The sequence below is a fragment of the Stegodyphus dumicola genome, chromosome 4, assembly GCF_044657685.1.
Source record: "Stegodyphus dumicola isolate Sdum_Otavi_A_Nest chromosome 4, ASM4465768v1".
Taxonomy (NCBI): domain Eukaryota; kingdom Metazoa; phylum Arthropoda; class Arachnida; order Araneae; family Eresidae; genus Stegodyphus; species Stegodyphus dumicola.
Window position 1 is genome coordinate 76129353 of NC_140771.1, and position 13525 is coordinate 76142877.

The 13525-nt window shown below is 32.7% G+C and overlaps 1 protein-coding gene across 1 annotated transcript in view; it reads left to right on the forward strand.

The window, feature by feature from the left end:
* Positions 1 to 13525, forward strand: part of LOC118197811 (uncharacterized) — a 112835-nt gene that overhangs the window by 34990 nt on the left and 64320 nt on the right. The window contains exon 3 of the mRNA XM_035369350.2: positions 13008 to 13289. Within this exon, the coding sequence (XP_035225241.1) occupies positions 13008 to 13289 (282 nt within the window). The remainder of the gene's footprint in view (positions 1 to 13007; positions 13290 to 13525) is intronic.

Here is a 13525-nt window from a genome sequence, read left to right on the forward strand (position 1 = left end):
CGCGAGATCTCTATTTCCTGAACCCTGATGGTGGAATCTTTTTTTATTATTATTCTGGAGCTACGAAATGATTGTGCCTTTTTTAACCGCGCAATGGTTTCTGCCGAGAATTAAAGCAATGGTTTGGTGTGTGGGAACGAAAAGGAGATTGGGGGGTCTTTAAACTTACCATTAATTTGGTTTTCAAGTAGCAAGGTAATCATGATATTACTTTTAACAAGTTCCTCATACTTTAGATGGAAATTGTTTGGGCAAATACACGAGGGCACTATCTCTTTAATGAAGAATACTGTCGTTTGGAAAAAAGTAAAATGGGCATAAGAAATTGAAGCAGGTAGTTTTCGGAACTGAGTTGAGTTTTCTTGTGATTTTCGCTACTGAGACTCTACTATCAGTAAAATATTTTATTAAAATACTCATCAAGCTGTAATGAATTTAAGCGACAGCTTCGTGGAAGGCGGATACTGTATAAAAATGTTATAGATTTTTAATCTGAAAACGTTAGAAATAAAACTATGACCTTTTCATCTTGTTAAATATATCTCGAAATCCTTAGTAGCTAAAAGAAGAGAGTATTGAAAATGAACAGTGTCTTGATGTTTTTTATGCATTGATAATAAAATAATTGAAAAAACGATTCTGAAGGGATTCAGATTTTAACATCGCACCAGAGGATTTATTAATGATGTTTTTGCTCTTACCCAGATCCACGTTTAGCAATCAGCTCTTGCAATCACTCTGCAAACACAACATTTTTGTCTTTTTAAATTTATTGATTAAACATCGCTTTCTTCGCACTTATAAAATTCAAAAGTAAAAATCATAAAATTTTAAAAGCAGCTTATTTTAAAACACAGTGCTGTCATATATATTTTCTATTTTTTCCCGCCTTTTCTCAGTTCATCCTATCACTGTTCGTTTTCTTAACAGAATGACAATACACACCATTTTTTTTTTTTTTTTGGTCTTTTTAACTTTGTTATTAATACCGCTTTCTTCGCATTTATTCGAGGTGAAATTTAAAAGTAAAATCTCATTTTTAAAAGCAGAATATGTTTAAAATTCTCGACAGAGTTAAGTATTGCTATATATTTTTCTATTGTTTTTTCAATTCAATAAGTCAATGTTCAGTTTTCTTAGTAAAGACTTTAACAACTTCTTTTGACTTTTATTATTAATTTTTTGACTTTCTAACTTTATTATTAAACGGTTACAGGCGAAAACGTCACGGAGAAAGCAAATGAAAGTGAAAACATCGCCGAAGGAAAAAAAAATCAAGGAAAAACATCGCAGTTCTAAACATCGTGACATAAAAAATATCGTCATCGAAAATAAAGAGGTTCGAGCACATCGTAGGTTTAAAACATCATCGTAAAAAATATCATTGCAAAACACAAAAGCAACTACAAATCATTGCACGACGAATAACATCGCAGAAATCTGTGTTTCGGGTTTTAAAAGTTGTAAATGTATATTCGTATAATGATTTGCGAGCGCAAGAAGGAGGACTATTTTTACACTTATATTTCATATTTTTGGATTAAATAATATTTTTTTGCTAAAAAAATATTATTATTAAGGAAACTTAAGCATTCAAAAACTGAAAATAGGTAGAAAATTAGTCCTACTTATTAGTAGACTTTTAAATTTATATACTTAAGTCATTATTTAGTTAATTTCTTATATGAAATTATATTGGCAGTTTTTCATGAAAAATATTATCTAAAAAAAATCACAAAAGGGAAGATGAGTAACTACATGAGCCATATTAAAAGTGTTTAATTGATTATCAAATCGTAAAATTATTTTCTTTCGCTTCTTTAATCTAATATTTAGTAATCATTAAATCTTCTTTTGCTTCAATTAATTAAATAAATTTACTATAGGTAACCTCATTCAGTTATTCACCTTTCTAATACTTTAACCTATATTTTTCATAAAAAACTGCCAGTACAACTTTATAAAAATACGCGTAAAAGAATAAATTTTAATTGTAAAGTTCATAAGTTTAGAATTCAAGTATTTCTTAAAAATAATTAAATGTCTTTCTTTTTTTTTTTTTTTTTTTTTTTTTTCTTTTTTTTAAAGTACATGGTGATAACACTTGGCGTTTAATGTTGCCATATTCTTTTTTATATTCATTATATCTTTAAAAATAATGTATGTGATATATCTTTAAAAACAATGTAACATTTGGTGGCAACTTCCATTAATTTTAAAATGTAATACGAACAAAAAACTAAAGATCGAAACTAATTTCACCTCTGGTACCTAAAAGAAAAATAAATAAATAAATAAAATCTGAGAGCTTTATAATTTTAATGGTCGCCCAAAAGAGCTGATAAGGTTTTTTTTTTTTTAATTTTTATATTTTTTCATTCTTTTCTGAGTTTATCATATCAATATTCAGTTTTGTTAGTAAGATGTCTAATAAAAAAGAAATTTTGCCTTCTTATTATTAACGTTTCATGTGTTAATTTTATTTATTGAATATCATGATTTTCGCATGTACGCCACATAAAATTCAGTTTAACCAAAAAGTAAAAAAGTATTTAAAAAAATCATATCTCTAGAATTCTCGATAGAGCGTTAGAGGTTGCCATATATATATTTATATTCGCTATATTAGCTCTTTAAAAAGTAGTTCCTCGCGCAATCAGCTGCCTAAAATAGTTGTCATGAAAATAAAAAAATATGTAGTAATTTTAATGAGCCTAGCTAGTGTAATTTCATAAAAATAATGAATAATTCTAATTAGACATCTCATGATTATAATATGCATATTTATTCAAATCTATCACATAAAAAAGTAGAAAAAACTATTCTGAAGAACTGCGTTTATTTGTTTTTAATTCGTGAGCTTATTACTCAGTAAACTTCCAGATAAAATTTGAATGTACGGCATTTTACTGAACGGCAGCACGCTGGCTCGTGAAAGGTATTTTGTTTTTGGCTGCGGCAACCCGTTCCTTTCATAGAACTGAGTTCATTAATTAAAACTGAAAAATAAACATGTTACATGACAACAGTCTCGCGTGCTGGAGATAAACATGTTACACGGCAAAAGTCTGGCGTGCTGAAGATAAATATGTTGCATGGCAAAAGTCTCGCGTGCTGTAGATAAAAATGTTCTATTGCGAACAGTGTTGCCGCTGCTGCTTCCAAATCGTTGAGTTTGTTAATCAAAAATTCATTAAATTTTTATAAAATATTAAATAAATAATAAAATGCAAATAAATAATAAAATAAATAATTAAATAAATAATAAAATGCAAATAAATAATAAAATAAATAATTAAATAAATAATAAAATGCAAAATTCGAGCTTCTAGTTGCACGTGTTCGGGTGGAAGACTACGATATTCAACATTTAACGGCTCTAGGTACTGTCGTTTTTTAACAGTGCGAGGAACATACATACATACACGCAGATTCTTCATTATTTAATTTCCTTAAAAAATAATACAAGGTGATAATATTTGGAGCCAATGATCTTAAGAATGATTCACAGTTAATAGTGAACCAAAGTAAAATCCCATTTCGAGTGTAATAACCGCTTTTAGTTTTAAAAAACAAAACTTGAGATTACTTTTGAAATAAGCTTATGAAAATCTTCGAGCCTCCATAAGTCAGAAAGATGTTAAAGTGAAATGAGGAAAGTTCCAAGCATTATAATTTGTTGAATAATCATAGATTGCAAAGCTAAATAATTCCATTTATCCACTTCTAAGCTCCCGGCCGAATCAGAAAAATATTTGTAGTGATGATAGTTTTGAAAGTTAAAACCGATAATTATACCAGAAAATCTCGGAACTGACTAACTAGAAATACAAATTCTCGTGAGCAGTTAAGAGGCACTTGTTCGAATTTACTGTATAATTACTCCAGATTTTAAAATGCCCCAAATCCTCCTATAAGTCTTTATAACCCTTTTTTTTTTTTTTTCTTATAAAACAAGGAAATTGGATGTCGGGAACCCCCCGAAAGAAATGTTATACGTAAGGTTTCAGACAATCTTAACCAAGGTTATTAGACAAAGAAGGTGTTCCCGACGTTGACGTCACTTGCTTACACAAATGGAAGAAGCAAAGACAAGAGGAGCAGACTAGAAGTCAGTGATGTCATACAAAAGTAAACTTTGTAGTAAGGTCAATAGGCAAATAAGATTAGGCTCTTCCCAACACTGACTTCACTTGCTTACGCAAGTGGTAGAAAGGAAGACACAAAAGTAGTAGTTAGTTTTGAGCAGACGAGAAGTCAGTGACGTTTGTATAAGAGCAAACCTTGTAGCAAGGTCAACGCTGACGTCACTTAATCATAGAAGTGGGAGAAACGAAGATACAAGGACTTAGTTGCTTTTGAGCAAATTAAGATGTCAGTGACGTATTATATAAGAGCACAATGACACTCTTGTAGCACAATAACTTACCGGGTGCTGGTAGGGCAATATTTTATACATTTGGAAAACTAACATTTTATTAAAATTGGAGTTTTTAGTCTCCGCCTACCATATATGAAACATATGGAATATTTCTCATGATATATATTAAAATTGTAAAAAAAAATATGTTAAAAAGCGCTTACCGGTCCTAATTGAGATATTACAATATTAAATAAGAAAGTTCTTAAAGAATAGTCCAGTACACAGTTATTTTGGAGGAGAATCAATAAGTGCATTGAACTGTGAAGTGCTCTTCGATAAAGACAAACACGCATTTCGTGTTGGATGCCATTCGGGCACGTAAACAAAAAACTTTACGACGGTCATGCTGCTGAAGATTTTTCTCTGCATTTGTTCTTCACCTTACCATGGAGAGCGGTTCGAGATTACTTTTGCTGACGTAATGGGAATAGAAGTTATTTGAGGTTAGAGCTAAGATTTGTGTAAACCGATCTTTTTTAAAAATACGGGTGATATTTGACTATTTGAACTGTACAGTTATTCCCCACATCCATTTTTTATGTTTCTTAATATAGTTGAAACCCGTTTTAACGAACCCCAGCATATAACAAACGAACGTTTTGCTCCTGTCCAATTTCCTTTACACTTTACCTTATTTTATAACTATTATAGCGAATCTCCAAAGGTATAGAAATCTGATATAGCGAAGAGTATGCATATCTTCGATTCAAACGTTCTTGTGTTTTTCGTATTTTTTTCGAGAAATTCCTTGAAAAAAATTGCTATTTCTTAAAAATCATCCACATTTAGAATGTTAGGATAAAATGTTAGGATTTATATACCGCATTCCAACCTTTAACGGACAACACCTTTATCTTGATTTTCTTTTATATTCTTCCTGAATTTTCCCGGTGTTTTAAACGAGGACAGGTATGACACCCAATCTAGGCGAATAAGCAAATCTTAAGCGCCGTTCCCACTGAGGTTTATCTGAGCTAATGGAGTCAGTTCCCTTAGTCGACTAGCTCCGCTGTGCCTGCAATTCAGTTTTTTTCAACTTGCTGCTCTATGCAAGTAGATTCTAACCTCCTTGGCTCTATGGGGAAAAACTGGTTTTGGGGATGGGTCGACTACGTTAGTTGTGTTCGTTAACTCAGATAAACCCCAGTGGGAACGGGCCTTTAGGGTACACTATGGCACTATTTGTGTGTGGTGTTAGTGACCATTAAAATATTTGCTTGTGGAGAGCAGGCCATCCATCCGATCATAAGTGGCTCTGTGGCCTTAATTAGGCTGTCCCAGTTAGAGGTACAAACACAGCACACGCAAAGTAGAATTTGCGCTGTTAATCGTTTAATACCGATATAATTCATAACTTTTCTTGGTATATTTCTCGCCTTGTTAAAATTTGATGAAATCCATTCCACATTAAAAGTTTCATTTATGATAAAATCTTTATATCTTTTTAAAAGTCGGCAGGTCTCCAAGAAGCATTTAGCATCTCCAGTTTCATTATAGCTGCCGTAGAGGTCTGAAGATTAATTCTTTTAAAGTACGTAGAAAAGCTGCCATGACTTTTTAAAATTTGATTTAAAGCTGTTGCCACTATATGTTTTTTTTTTCTTTTTTTATTGTTACCAGTCTCATATAGTTCTTATTTTTATCGCCATTTCCCATTTGGCTTTCCATTAACTTTTAGGTATAATTATCCATAAGTGACAGCGTCTTCCTCTTTGACCTCTGCAGTTCAATGATTTCAGTGTCAATTTGTGTAATAGCCTCTTTGGCCAATACGTTCGCTCTCTCATTTCCAATAAAACCCGCACGCGCTTTTACCTAGTTAAAATTAATTATGTTCCTTCCCAGGATTTCAAAATAAAGTTCTTATATATCTAATATCAGTTCATTTATCTGATCCATGTAGGAGAGTGCCTATAAAGTTGATAAACTATCGGTATATATATATATTGATTGTATTTTCGATTTTCAGGGATCTTTTTATCCACGTTAACGCAAATTAAATAGCAACGGCCTCCGCCTGAAATACCGAATTATATTCCTTTAACTTATATTTCTCATGGTCTATCTCAGTTCCATAATAAAACACTGCAAAGGCAAAGATGATGTTCTTTCCCACATCGGACCCATCAGTATAGACATCATATTCACCTATCTGGGGAGGATTTCTGTTATATACGATAGATCTCTAATGTGAAAGATGTATTTAAATTATTTTTCAACAAGTTATTTTCAGTGAGGTTCCAATACAGTGATGTTCCAATATACGACTCCTGTAGGCAGCCCTCGTAAATTTTCATTCATTTCGTTTCCTCCAGAATCGTAAACTATCTAGCGTTCTGCAAAATAATCCTTTATAATATTAATAGTTTTTTTTTTTTTTTTTTTTTTTGAAATTCAAATATCAACAAGTTATGAAGAAGAGGGGGCCAGAGTGTGCAGTTAAAAGCACCGCTCAAGTCGAACGTGATTGCAACCACGTGTTCTTATTTTCGATTGCTTCTTATGTAATTAATAACATCGTAAAGTACATGTTCAGTATTCCGCCCGAGCGTAAAACCATATTGACAGATAAAACTTTTTAACTTTAGATTGTTATCTATTTAAAAGCGGTTTATCTAAAATTTTCCCAAGGATCTTCGAAAGACTTTGATCTATAACTATTATTATTGTTTTTTGGTATCAAAACAAATTTAGCATTTTCCCATGTTCCTAGGAAAAGACCATAATTAATACACATATTATACTATGAATTCGAAAAACTTAAAATAATTTTTATATAAACCCCTGTAAGTTCAGTAATGCGTTCCATGAAGACATCCCTCCCCTGAGGCAGATAGCCTGCTTTGCCATAATAAACTAAGCCATAACCTAAATCAGAGGAGCTCCATGCACGTATTTGATGAAGGCCGCTTTAATCTCGTCCGACGTAAAATTTTCCTCGTTTTCTTCTCATTCATTTATTCTTTTAGCAACATTGGGAAAATTAGAATCCTGTGCGGTAATCCTGTTTAATAATACTTCCTTTAATTTCTTCCATATCTGTTTGTCGATTGCCTTCAGATCTACTCAAAATTATCTTTTGTCTTTTCTTGCCCATTGCTGTCTTAAAAATATATATATATAGTGATTGCGACTTTTTATACGGTATTCTGTTTTACTGTTGTACTTTGCTTTTTAAATCATTTTCTTTATTATTTTTTTATATTTGGCTAACTCCTTCTCTATAGGCAATATTTCTTTTCATGCTGATTGCTTCGTCTATTTCATTCACTTGATCGGACTTTCGTAAAGCGTACCCTCCGTTTATGTTTCAAGAGCTCGCGTAAATGGGTTCTTTGATTCCGTTTAAATTCTTTGACCGAGCTGACAGAAAGAGCTGTTATTCAAGGCTGACACTATGGTTTAAAATTTGAAATTTTCGCTATTCAGGAGAAGAGGAAGCAGTGAATCATAACGAGTTTGGGTTATGCAGTTGATTCGTATTTTAGGGAATAATTTTTTCCCCTTTATTATTACCTTTTTAGCTCAAAGGAGCGTTAGCCCGAGCTATTAATTTCGTTTTTGGCATTTTGCGTCGATTCACTGTAAACGTCCATATCACTTTTCAAACTTTTTGCCACCAAATATTATCGCCCTGTGTTATATTTAAAGAAATTAAATAATGAAGAATCTGCATAAATGTGTGTATGTATCTCGCATTGTGATAAAACAACGGTACCTAGACCCATCGAATTTTGAATAACGTAATCCTCTTCCGAATATGAACATCTGGAAGCATCTTGTTTTATTATCGATTTCCTATTTTGTAACAGTTTAACGAATTTTTTATTAAGAAGCTCAACGATTTCAAAGCGAGCAATAGCAACACTATAAAAAAATTATCTCCAGCGCGCGAAAAATTCTAAAGATATGCTCATTTTAAAATTATTTTGCGATATTGCTGTTGAATTGAATTTTATGGTTTAAGTGCGAAGAACATATTTAATAAATAAAGGTAACACAGAAAGCGTTAAAAAACGCCCCTTTGTGCGTAATGTAAAATCTGAAAGCTTTTAGATTTTTTTTTAGTAATTGTACAGAGTTTATGAATAATGCAAGATTAAACTGTTGTGGATAACAACAATTCTTAAATATTGTGAGAGCATCTGCCGCCGCTACTTTCATGTCAATCAATTTCACAGGTGCTATTAGTCTTAGGCCTTTCTTTTTGTGTGTCTGCATCCCTCTTTAAATGTTGCCATCAAATATTATCGCCATGTATTTTTAAAGAAATAATACAGTAACTACAAACAAAATGTAGATCAATACAATTAAAAGGAGATTGCCACCAAATGTTATAAATAAAAGAACTACCACCAAATATTATCTCTAAGTATTATTTTTAAAGAAATTATGTTGCGAATATAGAAAAAAATATGGCAACATTTAACATTTTGTCGGAAATTTTGAAGATTTCATTTCCATGCGCTAGTTTGCTGCGATTTGGCAAAGCCTAAAATATTTATTCTTTTTTTAACTCAATCTGCCCATTACTGATTAGTAGACTAAGCGTTTTAAATGTTGCAAAGGCAGTTAGTTCTGTATCTGCTTTTATTACTTACTAGCTATATCCATAAAATGACTATACCTGTATTTATTAAAAGCGTTATATATATATATATATATATTAAATCAAGTAAAGTAATTTGACGCAAAAGTGAGGTTCGAGAATAATAGCCCTTCTTGGCTAAAAATTGTATGGCGACACATTATCGGGAATTCAAAAGATAGACTGTTTTTAAAAATTTTGTGATTTAGGTTTTGAATTTTATGTAGCTAAATTTAAATTTGAAGAAAGTTATGTTTAATAATAAAGTTAAAAAGCCAAAAAGAGTTCTGACAGTAGTGTGGAGTTTTCCTGCTCCCTTTTTTTTTGGGGGGGGGTAGCATACAACGTGGACTACGTAGAAGACGAAGTAGTGAATGCTTGTTATGTCTCTGAAGAATAAATACCGCAGAAGAAATTTTCAAATAACCGTTTTATTCGACTAAAAATAAACAGATGCACCCTCTTGGTGCTCACAATTCACCACCACCACGATAACTTAAATTTATCAGACAATAAGAATGTAGCAAATTATTAATAAATTAGAATGGCTAACGACTGGCTCCTTAGCTTAACTAAACACTAAATCGAGTGCACACAGCAAAGCGAGCCTAGAAAGATCATTATAAACTGAAAGGTGTCTAATACCAATTAGAAACCTGACTTCAAACATGCAGCATAAACATCGGAAGTAACTACGCTTGAACTACTACTCCTCGAACTCTTAAAACGCAGCTTAAATATTGGTTCTGAAACACGTATAGATAGATTAGCATATCTACTTCATCACAAATTTACATTCCGGCAGGAAACTAAAATCAGGAGGGAAAGGAAAACTAAAAATGATTGGCTAGAATAAAATAAAATCCTTACAGTAGAAGTGAGTCCAAGAGCGGATTGATAAACTATAAGATCAACGAAAGCATAAAAGAGACCTTAATAAGCCCTCTGGTGCGACGCTAAAATCTGATTTCTTTCAGATTTTTTTTCTTACCTTTTTCTTTTTTAAAATTTGCGCTCATGATTTTGGGTGGTAATTTTTCCTTTCTTCCACAATAAAAAAACTTACCCTCCCCCACCCCAAATAAGGCAGCTGTCAGTTAATCATTCATCTGCTTAATTCAATCCGGGTCAACCGGGAGCTGACATTAAAAATTAATGGAAAAAAATGACAACCAGAACAGCATTGTGAAATGCAAAAAATTCGATTAAAAATGTGCCACCACTAAAAAGAAGAACACGCAAAATAAAACTGGAAACCGTACTGTTACTCTGGGAGAGAAGTGAACTGAGATGGAATATCTTTTCTTTAGTCGCATCATAACGTTCGAACCATGAACTCTACGAGACCCTTAACTCACGCGCCCACATAACGCTGCTCCGAAAATGAACGGTGGATTACTAACAGTGTTTCCAAAGGAGGTACAAAAACCATTGTTCTTTTTGGTAATCGATATGTTCCAATTCGTATTTTGCATTTTTAACCTAGCGTGTTGGAATAGTTGTTGACTGTTTTAAGTAAAACGCCTTCGCCAACTGAAACGCCAGATAGTTATAAGCACGTATTTCCGGGTGATACCGTTGTAGCTATTGTTTTGTGTTCCTTCGTAATTTGTGCTGTTACAAAATCATTCTTGAAGGATTTCAGGTGGAATCTTTTTGTATCCATTTTTGCGGTATGTGCCTTACTGAAAGTGGATTTAACGCTGCACATTGTAAAAGAATTTTTAAACGGCTTCAGGCATCACATGCTCATTATAAATTTGGCGTACAGTTGACTCTCGAATATGAAGGTGTTAGTAGTTGCAGTGTTTTGAGAGTAATTTAGAATCCCTCGTCAAGTACTTGACAATTATTAGTCTGCTTCTAATTAAGAACCTTACTCAGAATCGCCTCCATACAAAGGTGACTGATTAAGATGCCATTTTTGAAGGTTGTCTACTAATTTTTTCTCACAATTGAGAATTAAATAAAAAATATATTTTTCTTTAAATTATTACTTCGCCACAAAACAATATGGATGACAAAATCCCTGCAAAAAACTTTTGTCACCTAGTATATATGGATGGCGGAACATCCAGACTTGTTAACATATTAACACCCGATCAAGTACATATTATATGTTTCATAAGCCACATCAATAAGGAAATTATACAGGTAATGCTTATGTTCTTTCATCTAAGCACCGCCGCAATCGCGGTGTGTAAGCGCGTCACAGTTAAATTGATATCTCAAAACAGGAAAAAAAATTAGATAACTTTGACAGGCATTTGTTTTGAGTTATCGCTTATTTATTTTTTTTTCCCTGATCCTGCATCGAATATAGTTTAAATCTGTCACACGCAAGATTTACGTTCATCTTTTCTTGTTGAAACTGGTTCTGTCTTTTGTTCTAATATCTATAATCATTCAATATATTTTTCTTTTCTTTTTCCTGTCTCAGATAACGTGATTTATTTTGGTATTTTAACATTATTTCTTAAGTTATGCGTCGTAGTCGATCAAGCTGTATTTTATTTTGTACTTTATTTCTATACTTTATTTATTTTAAATAAACAGTCATTTTGGAGAAAATGGTATTCTCTAAGCCGTTCTGTTAAAATCGTTCAATTCTACAATATGATTCGTAATTATATTCATATTTTGTTACATTTTGAATCTGTCATTCATGTCAATTGCTTTCACTTGCAGAAGCATAGCATTTACTTTTAGTAGCTATGAGACTTCTCATTTCAGCTTTGCACACAAGCACGCCATTAGCAACATATTTTTTCATGGAGTTGACTGCTCCCGTCACCTTACGTTCGTCACCTGCATGCTCTATGTATTACAACGTATTCTGTTTTATAATAGTTTCCAGTGTGTCCAAACCACATTGTTTTTTAATATACACTTTTCATTTAAAGTTTACACAAAGAAAATATCCATAAACTCAACAAACTCCATCGTGATGTCCTAATCCTGTAACACCGGCATTTAAACAAATTATGGTTTCCAAAATGGCCACTCAAATTCCATAAACGTTTTTTGGCCCAAACTATGCCGCATATCGAACTTCTACTGCTATTGCTTCAGGGACATTTTGAACATCCCAAAAAAGATCCCAATTCTCTTTAGATGCCTGGTATCTATTTCCTGAAGAAACGAACCTGTCTGTATCAAATTCACCCAGGTCTTTTAAATGTTTTGATCCAGTATCGCGTTCCTCCACTTTCCCAATTTCCAGCATCTCTGAACGATTGCTGATGATTGCCACACCTTCATCTTTGCTAATTTCAAAGACTGATAGAAACACATGAAATCGTACCATCTTCTACCCCATTGGCCTCGAAGGATAAATAAGCTGTAAGAAATTAAATCATTATATAGTATAACAATAAAGTATTATTCTGACATCATTATAGACAGAACTACTATACAAAGATAGGGACATAATTAGGGAACAGCCTTGACTTTTCTGTTGAAGATTATATGCTTAGAATGGAGTACATTTATTGAAGATATGATATTCATGTCGAAATGAAATCTAACTTAGGGTTTTTTTTTTCATTAACAGCATAAAAAGTGATCCTCTGTTACCTTGAATACATAACAAAATTTGTCGTGCCAGATTGCCTAGCAAATGTAGTCTAGTGCTCTTGCCAGGCAATCTTCCAGATTGAATTTCCAAAGACATTGCTAAATATTCTTCTAACTTGAGTTTCGCGACAGCAATTGCCAGAGGCATCTCTCCTGATGCTATGCTACATTCTTCTAAAATAATTAGCTAATATCAGCTGATAATTTAAAAGATGATTATCTCAGTTACAGCCTCCTTGTTCTTCTTCAATAACTGTAGTTTGGTTTAAGATATGATTTTAAGTAAACAAAAGAAAATGGGTTTATTTTTATATTTATTAGATTCTACAACAATCTGTCTCTCATCAGGTGATCTCAAAAATACCATCTACATAGTTACGTATATATTCTCTTTCTCTAATGATGACATATCTGTCGTAGGTCGAAAGAAGTGCGATCGGGACTGGATGTTCGAGCGTGTGAACGGTTACGAGCTCCGAGATGTAGCCCGCAGTTCCGCTATCGTCATGTCTCGTGAAGCCTGCATGGAACTTTGCCTGAATGAAGTGCAATTCAGGTGTCGATCCGCCAATTACAACCGGGCAACTGGCGAATGCTTCCTCAGCGACAAAGACAGGACATCTTTGAGTCTTACCTCTTCCAACAGATATTTCGGACCATCCAGCGAAAGCATCGATTATCTTGAAAGCAACTGTGTTGATGGTAAGTCTTTTTTTTCTACCTTACCATTTAAAAATTTCTCCTGGAAATGCTAGAGGAAAGTTATTTTTAGAACAAAATAACAATACCTTGAAACTTCCATATCTCTTATTTGAAAATAAAGCAGCCCAAAGAATATTTTATTTTATTTTAATGGGCATACCTTTAAGCAAGCTAGCCAGCAGTAAGTACGGTTATAAAGCAAATAAAGTGTTACAATACATTAAAAAATTGCCAAA